Source organism: Lutra lutra, chromosome 2 (genome assembly GCF_902655055.1).
Source record: "Lutra lutra chromosome 2, mLutLut1.2, whole genome shotgun sequence".
Taxonomy (NCBI): Eukaryota; Metazoa; Chordata; class Mammalia; order Carnivora; family Mustelidae; genus Lutra; species Lutra lutra.
In genome coordinates this window covers 108,952,843-108,965,555 of record NC_062279.1, presented here as the reverse complement: position 1 = coordinate 108,965,555, position 12,713 = coordinate 108,952,843, and the positions used below count along the sequence as shown (strand labels likewise).

The window sequence follows — 12,713 nt, the reverse complement described above, 5'->3', positions numbered from 1 at the left end:
TATCGTTTGTTTTGTTTGCTGATGTATTTAAAAGCAAACCTAGATATCTTGTCATTGCATCTGCAAATACTAAAATATGAATCTCTGCTAGGGCCTTTTAAAAATATAATCATCATTTCATTATCAACACTAATAAAATCAGCAATAATTTCTTATTATCATCATACCCAATCCATATTCAAATTTCCCCAGTTGTCTCAAACATGTTTTTTTGTAGATGGTTTGTTTGAATCAAGATCCCAAACTCAGTTGGCATTTGTTATAACTCTTCAGACTCTTTTAGTGTCTAGGCCTCTTCTTTTGAAAAATCTTTTTTCACGTCACTAATTTTCCCACGACCTTTGACCTATATATATATAGAATGCCCCACGTTCTGGATAGAGCTAAAGACCCTTGTGGTGCTGTTTAACTTGTTCCCCTGTCTTCTGTATCTCTCGTACACTGCAAGTTCCATTTAGAAGTTTGATTAAGTCCTGGTTTAGTTTTTAGGAATAGTCTCTTATGAAGGTGTAGTATACTCCCTTCTTCATTATATCAAGAGGCAGGTAATATTCTGTTGATCAGCAGGTCAAGTGCTATTGGCCGATTCCCCACAACCTTTCCTGTAACAGCTTTTGGATACGTGGAGGATTGTTGCCTATAATAACTTTTTCACTGGGTCCTTGACAGTTTGGGGGCTGAGGAATATGTTCAGAAATGTGCTTTAGGAAACATAATCTGACAAAAGTATGTAGGATGGAATAAATTGAGGGAAGACCTGGAGAGCTTGTAGACTATTCCTGTTTTCCAGGAATAAGGATGCTGGCAACAAACATGGAAAGATAGATTCAAGGGATTTTCTGGAGAATGAAATCTCTGGGACTTGGCAATAGATTCCATTTACCGAATCAAACATAACACTGACCTTTTAATGTTGGAGGAGTAGTGGTGTGTATAACAAAAACAGGAAGGTCAGGAGTCATGAGTGGCTTGCAGTAGAAATTGAGAAGTTTGGTTTGAGAATGATGAGTTCGAGCTGATGATGGCATATCTTGGCTTAGACATCTGGTGAGCAGTTGGGAATGCAGCCCTGCAGCCTGGAAAAGAATTGAGCACGTAAGTCAGGTAATAATTAAAGCCTTGAGGGTACATTTGATAGCTGATGAAGGGAGTAAAGTGAAAAGACAAAAGATTTAGACACAAATTTGGGCAGTCATGACATGTTTGGGTTTTGTCAACCCTTCCTCCCCAAGCTCTGGTTTATTTAGTTTTAGTTTAGCCCAGGTTGACTCCTTTCCAGGGCCTAAAGACTGGCTCAGCAGTTTCCCTTCTCATAGCTTAGCTTTCTTCTTCCTAATGGAAAGAAATGCCCTCAAGACCAATATGTATTTCAACTCACATTACTTTATTTTTCCTAAAACCAGACTGTAAAAATATGATTTCTACTCTACCTCCTTTCTCTTTCCTCAAATACAATTTTCTTTATTTCTATGGCCCATCTATTATTAAACAAGTTTGATGGAGATAGGAGATGATAGGACCTTAAAGTGAGGGAATAGAGGGCAAAAGCAACTTTTCTTCCCTTTAACTTTTGGAGAGCACCAATGGATGTGTTTGGAGAGCAAGGGGAAGAGCCCAAGGGAAATGTATTGGTTGAAAAGACAATGAGAGCGATGACACATAGCAGGCAAGGCTGGGAGGAGGCCCCTGGTGCCTTGGTAGGATATTATCTTTGTTCCACAGGGAGAGGAGGTGAAGCTACAAAAGGATGTGGAAATGGAAAGCATGGTAGTTGTAGAAGCTTACATTAAAAATTTTTGACCTTTTGGTCAACAGCAGAGAGTGAGAGACTGGGCTTCTAATTTATAGAGGAAGCTTGAGAATCATAGACAAGCCCTGAGATCCAAGCTCTCCTGGTCTCATTTATTTTTTTATTTTATTTATTTATTTTTAAAGATTTTATTTATTTATTTGGCAGACAGAGATCACAAGTAGGCAGAGAGGCAGGCAGAGAGAGGGGGGAAGCAGGCTTCCTGCCGAGCAGAGAGCCTGATGCGGGGCTCCATCCCAGACCCCTGGGATCATGACCTTAGCCGAGGCAGTGGCTTAACCCACTGAGCCACCCAGGCACCCCACTCTCCTGGTCTCATTTAACAGTTGATTGTTTTTTATTCCTTCTCCATATCTCCTTAGACTCAAAGAGATATCTGTCCTTACCTCTGCGTTGTGCTCAGTTGCCCTTCACAAAACTGCATCGCTTTGTAAAATACAACGAATGAAGCAAAGATTCAAGGTGACCTGCAAACCAGGCTTTCTTGAGTAGCCTTGGCAAGATTATTTTGGGACAGTATATTAGGAAGCATGCTGAAAAAAACTATTATAAATTAAACCCACGGTGTGAAGAAGGCTATGCTTCTGAATACATTTGAATTTTATGGAGGAGGGTAAGAGTATTGTAGGATAGCTTACACCATTAGCTGTAAAATCACAGGGGCTACTGTGGACATTTAGAGAGCAAGTTGATACTTTCTTTCAACAAAAAGAATGTTTAGGATTCCAAGTCTTTCACCATGGAGTTCATTTTATTTGACCTCTTAAAAATGAGTAAGAAAAAAAAAAGCAAAGTTAAACAAAAAAATTTTAGCAGTCACTTAAAACATTTGGATATAAGGGATGAGGCTAGAGAGAAGGGAACCCTTGGTTTTGATTGGCAGGAGCAGTAATTTGGCTGTATTTAATTTGTATTGTGTTAGAAAAGAAAGCCAGAGTGAGCTTCCCCGCTCACTTCTTCCTGCTGTTTTATAAGCCCTTAACTCCATTGAGCTACATCAGTCTTACTTTTGAGAGTCCTTTTTAAATGTTTGGTTTTTCTAAATTTTCTTTCAGTGCTAGATCCCACTAATTGCTTCCTTATGGCAGCTGCTTATGATTTAAGACTGATCGTGGGCACCTATGGTCCCTTGTTTAGGGCTTGAACTGACATCACAAAGGAACTTAAAAGTTACAATCTCACCACAGAAAATGCCCAGACAAGAATAGTTGTAAAAATTAGTTTTGTAATAAGTGGGGCTGGTTTTGATATTTGAAATTTCTGTTTATACTTACACTCTTTTCTGCTAGGTCTCTTTTAATCTTCAATGCAAAATGAAAGGTGTAAAGTCTGAAGCTATAAATCTGTTTATAGCTATAATTCCCTTCCCTGACTTAGCAGAGTTTGACACTATAATAAACACGGTTCTTCTGCAGCAACATTGAATCTGGTTCTTGTATAATTCTTTATATGTTGCTGCTTTGAACACTGAGAGTTTTATTGCATTCTTTTCATTCTGGGTGTTTCAATTCAGCAAAATTTGATTTAGCACCAACTATATGCTAAGGGCAACTTGGTAGTTCTAGGGCCTAAAGCGTAGTCTTGGTTAGTCATTAAGTAATGCATTTGTGTGCTTTGGTTTTCTTCTGGCAATAGCTCCTAAATATCAAGGTAAGCTATATTAAACCTTTTTATTCTCCAAACATTTTCAACCATACGCCTATCACATTTCTTACCACATGGCCTCCTGATTTTAGGAAATCAATATGTTTGCCTTCTTTATCCTCAGGTCAAATATCTGAAGAAAAAATGCTTATATTTATGTTTATCATATTTAAAATATTAAAAACATTAATTGTGTACTTAATAATCACTACCATTGGTCAATCAGGCATTCTATAAATTGTTTCATGGATAGCGTTTTATGTTAGCCGAATAATAAACATTGTTTTTCCCATTTTACAGATGAAGAAACTGAGGCTTAAAGAATTTAATTAACCTGCCAAAATTCACACAAGTGATCACAACCAGGATTTCAGTCTGAATATGTTTGACTCCAAGGCTTGAGCTCTTAAACACCAAAACACTTTATGAAGTTTATTTTGAAATAGTTTCTCCAAATTATACCTTCGCTTTTAAAAATTTTTTAAAGATTTTATTTATTTATTTTTAAATTATTATTATTATTTTTAATTATTTTATTATAGTTATTATTATTTTATTATTTTATTTATTTTTATTTTATTTATCTATCTATTTTTACTTATTTGTTTATTTATTTTATTTATTTGAGAAAAAGAGAGAGAGAGAGCATGCACATGGGCAGGGGGAGGGTCAGAGGGAGAAGCAGACTCCCCACTGAGCAGGGAATAATCCTGGGACTCCAAGATTGTGAACTAAGCCCAAGGCAGACACTTAACTGACTGAGCCACCCAGGCACCCTGATACTTTTGCTTTTTATTTTTATTTTTATCTGAAGCATTTAAAAAGAAATTATATGCAAACACACACACACATCTATACTTACCTATAGGTCCTCCTACATTTTCATGTCAGGTTTTTCATAAAAAGTTTAAAATTTACACATTACCTTTTGAAGTCATTTGCAAAGTTAAAAGTCTATGAAACAAACAAACAAAAAAAGGTGATTTTAGGAAGAAATGTCCCTAAAAATATGTATTACACCAGTAAAGCAGAGAACTAGAGAGTTCAAGGTTTTAGGTATATACTTGGAAGAACACAAGTTCACATTTTAGTTCAAAGTGAGCCTAAGCTAAATGCATAAAACATTTCACTCTGTAGTATGGTAGATTTATCGATATGTAAATAGCTAGGGTCCTTATTTTTCAAGTAAGCACTGGATTTTTCCATTGTTAATACTATTTGCAATATGATTTTGTGAGTTTCAGATACCTGCTAAAAACTACCAAATTCAATTTATTCATGAATGTATGGCTTAAGAGCATCTATCTCATTGGCACAATGGGCCAGTTCATGCTGCAGTCAGAGAGTAGGCAGAAATCTTACCATCTGTAGAACTTAGGCGTTCATCCTACTTGAACAAGGAAAAATGGGTTATTTCCTATTTCCTTGCTCTGTAGGGGTCTGTGAACATTGATTAAACCATGTTTGCAAGAATGCTTGAGAAAGGCCCATGCTGTAGAGATTGTTGTCCTTATCCTTAAAAAACTAGGGAAATTACAGCTTTTAAATATAGTAAGCCCACAGTCAGCTTGCAGTCTAAAAGCAGAGGAAGAAATGTAATAATGGTATACTTTATTAGTAAGTTAATACAGAGGAAGTGTGGATGCACAGTACAGCCACCATATGTCATCTGTTCTCCTTTTACCTAACAGTGACAGTAGAGAATTTTCTCCCCTTCTCAGCTACTCTAATTGGGCCAGCCAAGGCTGCCAACAATCAGTTTGGATTTGAATACCCCTAAAACCAGATTTAAAATTCTTTATGGTTCACTTGGCTCTTGAGCTCCTGTGTTCATCAGAGTTACTGCAGTATAGGTCAAACATTTTCTGCTAATGCACTATGTTGTGAACTTTGAAATGAGTCACCATGTTGGTGATCTGTCAATGGCTCTCATGTCCATTCCATTAACTGGTCTTGTTGGTTCTATCTAAGAAATGTGTTCTGAATCTAGAACTTTTCCTTTGCTCCCATGATCATCTATCTCCTGGACCAAGGCAGCAACTTTCTAAGAAGGATAGCATTCCATGCTCTCAGAGTACCACAGAGCACACTTGATCTTAACCACTCCCTTGTTAAATTGATTACAGAATTTGGCCTGGGGACTTGGGTATTATTAGCCAACCTTCCCAAATGTCTTCCCCAAATCTTACTATTCCACATTTCCACTCCCCACACCATATATGTTCTTACAACCCTGAACTCCTTGTTTTTCTCTGATGGCATGATGTTCTTTCACACTTGTGCATGTTCTCCCCTTCTGCTTGAACTTCTTTACTTGTTCCCAGTCCCCTTTATGTCTGGCCAACTTTCAAGAGCCAGTTCCAGTATCATCTTTGGAACTCCAGTTCTCCCACTTTCTTTTCTGTCTGTAGAGCATTCCTTCCACTGATTACAATTATATTTACATATCTTTCCTCCAGACTCAGAGCACATTGACTGGCTGGTAGTTGGCTATAGATGCTTAGAAAATAAAACATTCTGGTCTTTGTAACTCTATGGTAATGAAAAGATTAATCAGAAGAAGGGTTGTTATAGTCCAAAAATGAAAATGATCTACACTTTTCAGGGATAAGAATCATAACTCCATTCTTATTCTAGCAGCTCTGGCCGCCAAGAATGTCCAGGGTTTGCTTTTTTTCCATTTTCTTAAACTTCTAGCAGAATTTAGTTTTGTTTTCATGATTGCCATCTTTAAAAAAATCATTCTCGCTTTAGCCTTTGTCATTCAAAGTAGGTAAAATTTACAGTTCCCAGATTCCATGAATATATCTTTTCCAGCTATATTTCAATTACTTTTGTGCAGATTGAAATCCAATATTTTACTGATCTCAATTGTGCTTCTCATTCACAATGCTTTTAGTTTGGTTTAATAATTTAATCAAAATAGATAAAAAAGCATGGAAAAATATCTATAATCTTTGTTACTAGGATAGAAATGGATTTGGGGAGGCTGAAGTTGGTATAGGCCAAGATTCATATTAAAGGCTTGGTACAAACAGGATTGTTGCCATAAATTCTGAATATGAAGTCATTTGATTAGGGGCTAATTTGAAATTACCACTGGTATTTATACGTACATTGGAAGTAAATTAATAACACTCTAACACCACTCTAAAGAAATGTTCCAACTACTGTTAATAATAAAAGCTTTGGTAACACTTTTAAAATTTATGTAATTAGGGCTAATAAGATAAAAACTTATTAGAAATAATCATTTCAAACATTCTTGTTTATTTATTTAAGCAGACATAATAAAAAATCTGACTCCAACCTACCAGACCAAACCAGAAGGAAAGGAATTCCAAAAGAAGCCTTACATAAAGAGTCATAAATAATGACTCACTATTACCTTATTTATGACCACTAATTTTACCATATTTACTTACCATTGACCTCAACCTTGTTTTAGCAACAAAGTTTTATTTTCAAATAGCTGCCAGTCACTGATACTGATACCTGAACAACAAACACGTCCACTAAGTATCAAATTGTTAGTTTGGTACAGCTAGAAACAACAAAATGCCGTGTAAAATATACTGTAATTCAAATATTCCTTAATTTCATTTATTGCCTATCCTTTAGCTGATATCAGTCTAAAGACAAAATAATTTAAATAGTGACCCAGCTTTAATTTTAAAAGTTAATAATCAAAGATACCTTTCTTTCCTCTGTAATATTTTGACCTAGAAGAAAACCATGGCTCCCAAATTTTGAAATACTGTCTGTGTTTACTAAGGTCATCCTCTTTTTTCTTCAAATTCAATCCATATTTGCAGTGAAGAGGATCCAATTCAGAAAGAAGAGTGGGATTTCAGTTAGAGCAGAAGAAAACACCTGCCATTAATCCCAAGAGCACAAGTGGGGTCTGGAGTGTCCGAAGCAGCCACCACAGCTGTGAATGGAGGTTGACCTCTGCTTCGGTTCTGTCTTGAGCTGGCAGGTGCCAGGACGCCATTCAGTCTGCTCAAAAACAACCTCTTTTGAAATAGCAGTATTTTATTGCTCAATTGTGAATGCAAATTTTTATTTGTTCATGAATTAAGGATCCTTTCTTATGGCAAGCTGTCTAAAGAAGTCTAGTTTTCATATATGATTTTGGCATTAGTCATTGAACTTTGGGGAAAAAAACTCATCCCTGCTCACCACTGTAAATTGTTTTAGAAAAGTTTTAACCTCAAACATGCCATAAAACCTAATAAAGTGCCTTTAGAGGACTGGTACAATGAGAGGCTTGGCCTCTGAAATCTTACCCGGAAAAAAGAACTAAACTTTAAGAAGAAGAAGCTTTTGGGGGGAAAGGGGTAGGAGCAGGGGAGGAGTTCCACTGTAACGTACATAAAATAAGTAACTTTATAGTAGCTGGGTTTTCTAGGCGAGTTTTTCTTAATGCTAGTAGTAGGAAGTGTTTAACTGTAGCACTAGACTATTAAGCTTTTCAAAACAGACCATTCATGTTTTCTAAATTAGCTTCTCCCACCATATCTTCTATCAGTGCCTAGGACACTGCCAAACTTTTTGTAGGCATTTGTATTTAAATGTATAATAAATCAAAATAAACTTAAATAACATGTTATTTAAATCAAGACTGGAATCTCCATTGTATTTCTTAAACTGAATGGTAGGTATTTTCTCAATGTTTTTTGGGGTTTCCTTTGCCTCACCAAAAATAAAACCCTACTTGTAGAGCATTAGAGAACATTTTTTGTGTGTTAAAAATTATCAAATAAATTCTTTAGACTTAATTTTATAGGGGGAGACACATAGTCTATACCAATTACTCACTACTTGGTTCACTGAAAACATTAATAAAACATTAAAATTTTACTGAAAACATAAAGAAAAATGATTTCCTTGGTTTCCCTTTGTTTTAATGGCACAATTATTTTGGGGCTAAGAGAAACAAGAGTTTGTTTAGTTGATTCTGTTATCTTAGCTCCCTCTCTCTCTCTCTCTAAACCTCCACAATTACTCTTTATCTCATTTTGTACTTGAGATCCTGGGGTCACTACAAGATACTCGGAAATGTAATTGGGAGCCACTTCAGAAGGCATCTGTTGAAGGCAGGAACATAGTAATCATTCTTTATGAAAATATAATTCTAGATCTCTGTCCCAACACTTATCATCCTAACCTAGTCACACAGACTAGGTTAAAGTCCTGGCTAATTCACTTGCAAGAGATCTAACCTTGATAATCTTTGAATTTTATTTTTGGCATCTATAAAAGGAATATCATAATACTCTCTTCATTGGATGGGACAAGATTAAATATGGTAACAGGTGAAAGTTCTTTGTTGATGGTAAAATATATAAACTATAAGACATGATATTATTGTTATTATTAAATTTATGATAACCTCACAGCTGTTACCAGAAGTCTCACAACTGAGAGTAGGAATTTAGGACAGTTCTGTAGCAGATACTTAGCAAGAGATATTTTAGTAGACTGAGTATTCCTACATTTCCACCTGAAATGACATTGCAAGGTCTTAGGAAGGAGTACTTTGCTAAAACTTTGGCTGTGCTTCTATTCTAGACTTACACTTGTTTCCCAGCCTTTTAGTTACTCCCAGGTGAAGGTGAGAGATTGATTGAAGGTAACTTTGAAATGCTCCAGTTTTTCAAGTAGGCTGAGCTGAAATATGATATCAATTTTAAGAGCTGGTGGGGGGGGGAGTATTGATGCCTCTAGAAATAGTATGTCCTGCTAGCATTTTTGTTCAGAGATGAAGAAAATCTCAATGTGGCTTAAGAATAGACAGCTGCCCCAAAAGTAGAAAATCCCAAAAAGAGCCACATCTTTATGGCTATCTGATTTATGACAAAGATAACACTGTACTACCATGGGGAAAAGATTCATTTCCAATAAATGGTGTTGGGTTAATTTGATCCACACATAGGAAAAAAAACCATCTTGACGTTGACCTCACATCACGCACAAAATCAGTTCTCCATGAATTCAGATCTGAGTATGAAAAATAAAGTAATAAAACCTGTAATTTTTACTTTATTTTTTTATTGTTGGTTTTCTTACTTTGTTTTGTGTACCATACCATCCCAAATAATATAAGTTTAATGTACAGTATTATATTTACTTTAGGTGTACAATATAGTGAGTCAATAATTCTATACATTACTCAGTACTCATCATGATAAATGTACTCTTAATTCCCTTCATCTATTTCACCCATCCCCCCTCCCCTCTGGCAACCACCAGTTTGTTCTCTAAAGTTAAAGTCTGCTTTTTTTTTCTTTTTTTCGTTGTTTCTTTTGTTTCTTAATTATCACATATGAATGAAATCATATGGTATTTGTCTTTCTATGACATTTTACTTAGAATCATACACTCTAGATCCATCTGTGTCACCACAAATGGCAAGATTTCATTCTTTTTTATGGCTGAGTGATATTCTAGCATATATATATATATATATATATATATATATATATATATATATATATATAAAACACCTCTACTTTACTTATCTTAATTTTTAAAAAATTTGATTCCAGTATAGTTAACATACACTGTTATAATAGTTTCAATAAGGCTTTTAGCATTTAGAATAAACATAAAAGAACCTCTTTATGTCCTTGAAGTAGCAAAGATTTCTTAAATGAAATACAAAAAGAGATAAAAGGAAAAAAATATTAAATGGTGTTTTATTAAAATTAAACTTCTGTTCATCAAAACCCAGTTAAGAGAATATACACAGTACACAGAGTGGGATAATATATTTGCAAAAAATAACTGATAGAAAACTCATATTCAGAATAATGTAAAGTACTCTCATACCTCTCTCTTGATACATACAGATATTACAATATGTAAAGAACTTCAGTAAGTCTAAAGGACAACTCAATAGAAAATGGGCAAAAAATATGAATAGACACTTTGTGGGTGAAGATGCAAAATGGACAAAACATGCATTAAAAGGAGCTAAACTAATTAATCCCTGAAGAAATACAAATTAAAACAGTGTGAAACTACTACACCTCCCACCATAATGTCTAAAACAAAAAAAGATGGAAAATACCAAGTATTGGTATTGATATAGGGGCACTGAAATTCTTGTATACTGGTGATGGAAGTATAAATTGTTAGAATCACAGTGAAAAACTATTTGTCGGTACCTACTAAAGCTAAACATATTAGGTATTTTCTATAATCTAATAATTCCACTCCTAGATTTACACCCAACAGAAATGCATACAGTTTTTTTTAAAGATTTTATTTATTTATTTGACAGACAGAGATCACAAGTAGGCAGAGAGAGAGAAAGAGAGGAGGAGGAGGAGGAAGCAGGCTCCCCGCTGAGCAGAGAGCCCGATGAGGGGCTCGATCCCAGGACCCTGGGATCACAACCTGAGCCGAAAGCAGAGGCTTTAACCCACTGAGCCACCCAGGCACCCCATGCATACAGTTTTTAATCAAAAGACATAAACTAAGATATTTATAGCAGCACTATTTTCAGTAGTCAAGACCTAGAAACTCCTGGAAACAAATGGCATCAACCAAGTAGGATAAACAAATAAATTATGGTTTATTCACATGATGGAATATTATAAAGCAGTAAGAACAAACTATCTACAGCTACATACAAAATTATGCATACATTTTACACTTACTGAGCAACGGAGGTCAGATGCATACTGGTATGATTCCATTTCTGTAAAGTGCAAAAAGAGACAAACTATTTTGTCAGAGGTCAGAAATAGTAGTTGAGAGTAATGATAAGAAAATGTTACCATAAGCCCTCTAGTTTTCCTTAGCTGGGTTCTACTTGCATAGGTACAATTAGCTTGTGAAAATTTATTTTGCATATTATATAGTTATGACATGTGGACTTTGTGCACTTTTCTCTGTCTGTGTAGTATGGCAGTATATATAATATATGCTATGGTATAGTACTATACTTTATTGGTATGTGTACCAGTATGGTATAGTACCATGCATACTGGGAGATGATATATACCATACTATAAATACCATTATACTATATATATAATAGTAAATGTATTATACCACTTGCACATTCTAACCATCTTATAATTATACTTTGGAACCTAAAATTCCTTGATAAACCTCACTGATGGGTATACCTCTTTGCCCTTTGCATGAATCTTGCAGATAACTAGCTGATCTATTTAAGTTATAATTTTTTGAACTTTATTAAAAACTGTTTTCTTTCTTTCTTTCTTTTTTTATTAGGGCCCTCCAGGTCCAAAAGGTGATAAGGTAAGAAAATGTGTAGCAGAAACAAATTAAGTTAGTGTAAATCCATTGGTATGGTCTATGCTATGTTGTATTTTGGTCTTTTTAATGCATGTCACATATAGCCTTTACACTAAAACTATTTATCATCTCATCTTCCTATTCTACAGGGAGAACAAGGTGATCAGGGACCTCGGGTAAGTTGTATTCTTCCAATCCTGGGTAGAAAATTAATTTTCAGCTCCAAACTTATTGAATTAAAGTAGCTTTGGCTTTATAACTGCGTTTGTGTCATGGTTTAGAAATAGCTGGCAAAAAATGCCATACCACTTGTAGGTGAAATAGCCTTAATAATAATTAATGGATAAATCCTGTAGCATTGCTTTAACTTGATACCTGTAAATAGGACACTGTACAATAATTAGCCCTCTGATGAAGGGCCAGAATCACTACTAAAAAGTCAATAACAACCACCATTCCCTTGGCTATTGGGTCCTTCAGATTTGCATGCATTGTTTTGCAATAATGAGGCCATTTGGATTCCTGTTGAATTTGACCTTTTTCTGCAGTTAAACTTTATGTGCTATTGCATAAATATGTTATATTATAGATGAAAATATTAATGCATTTTATATTTTTATTCTTCATCATAAATTTGAATAATACTTATTTGAATTTCTTATTTTTATAGATTTTTAAGCAGATAAAAGGTGTAATATAACTTAGCATTCCAGGGAGGAGGGGCATTCTTTTATTCTTCTCAAATGTGGCTCTTTTAACCATTATAACACAATGGTGAATGCTTTGTTGTTACCTTGGTAGTGCCAAGTCCTCTGCTGCACATCTGTGCCTTATTACCCAAATGTTCAGACATACTGTTCCAATGATGTAGTGGCTCCGTTCAGACATACCTCTCAATTTTCTCATGTCACTATGCACAAGAGTGAGTATTTGGTTGAAGAGTCATTTTTTACAGTGGAAAAGCACATTTAAAACTTTGAGGTTT

General features: G+C 35.1%; 1 protein-coding gene across 5 annotated transcripts in view; it reads left to right on the top strand.

Moving 5' to 3' along the window:
* Window positions 1–12,713, top strand: part of COL25A1 (collagen type XXV alpha 1 chain) — a 456,257-nt gene that overhangs the window by 294,679 nt on the left and 148,865 nt on the right. For all 5 annotated transcript variants that reach the window (XM_047718185.1, XM_047718182.1, XM_047718187.1 and 2 more), the window contains exons 6-7: window positions 11,705–11,731; window positions 11,878–11,904. In XM_047718185.1, the coding sequence (XP_047574141.1) occupies window positions 11,705–11,731; window positions 11,878–11,904 (54 nt within the window). The remainder of the gene's footprint in view (window positions 1–11,704; window positions 11,732–11,877; window positions 11,905–12,713) is intronic.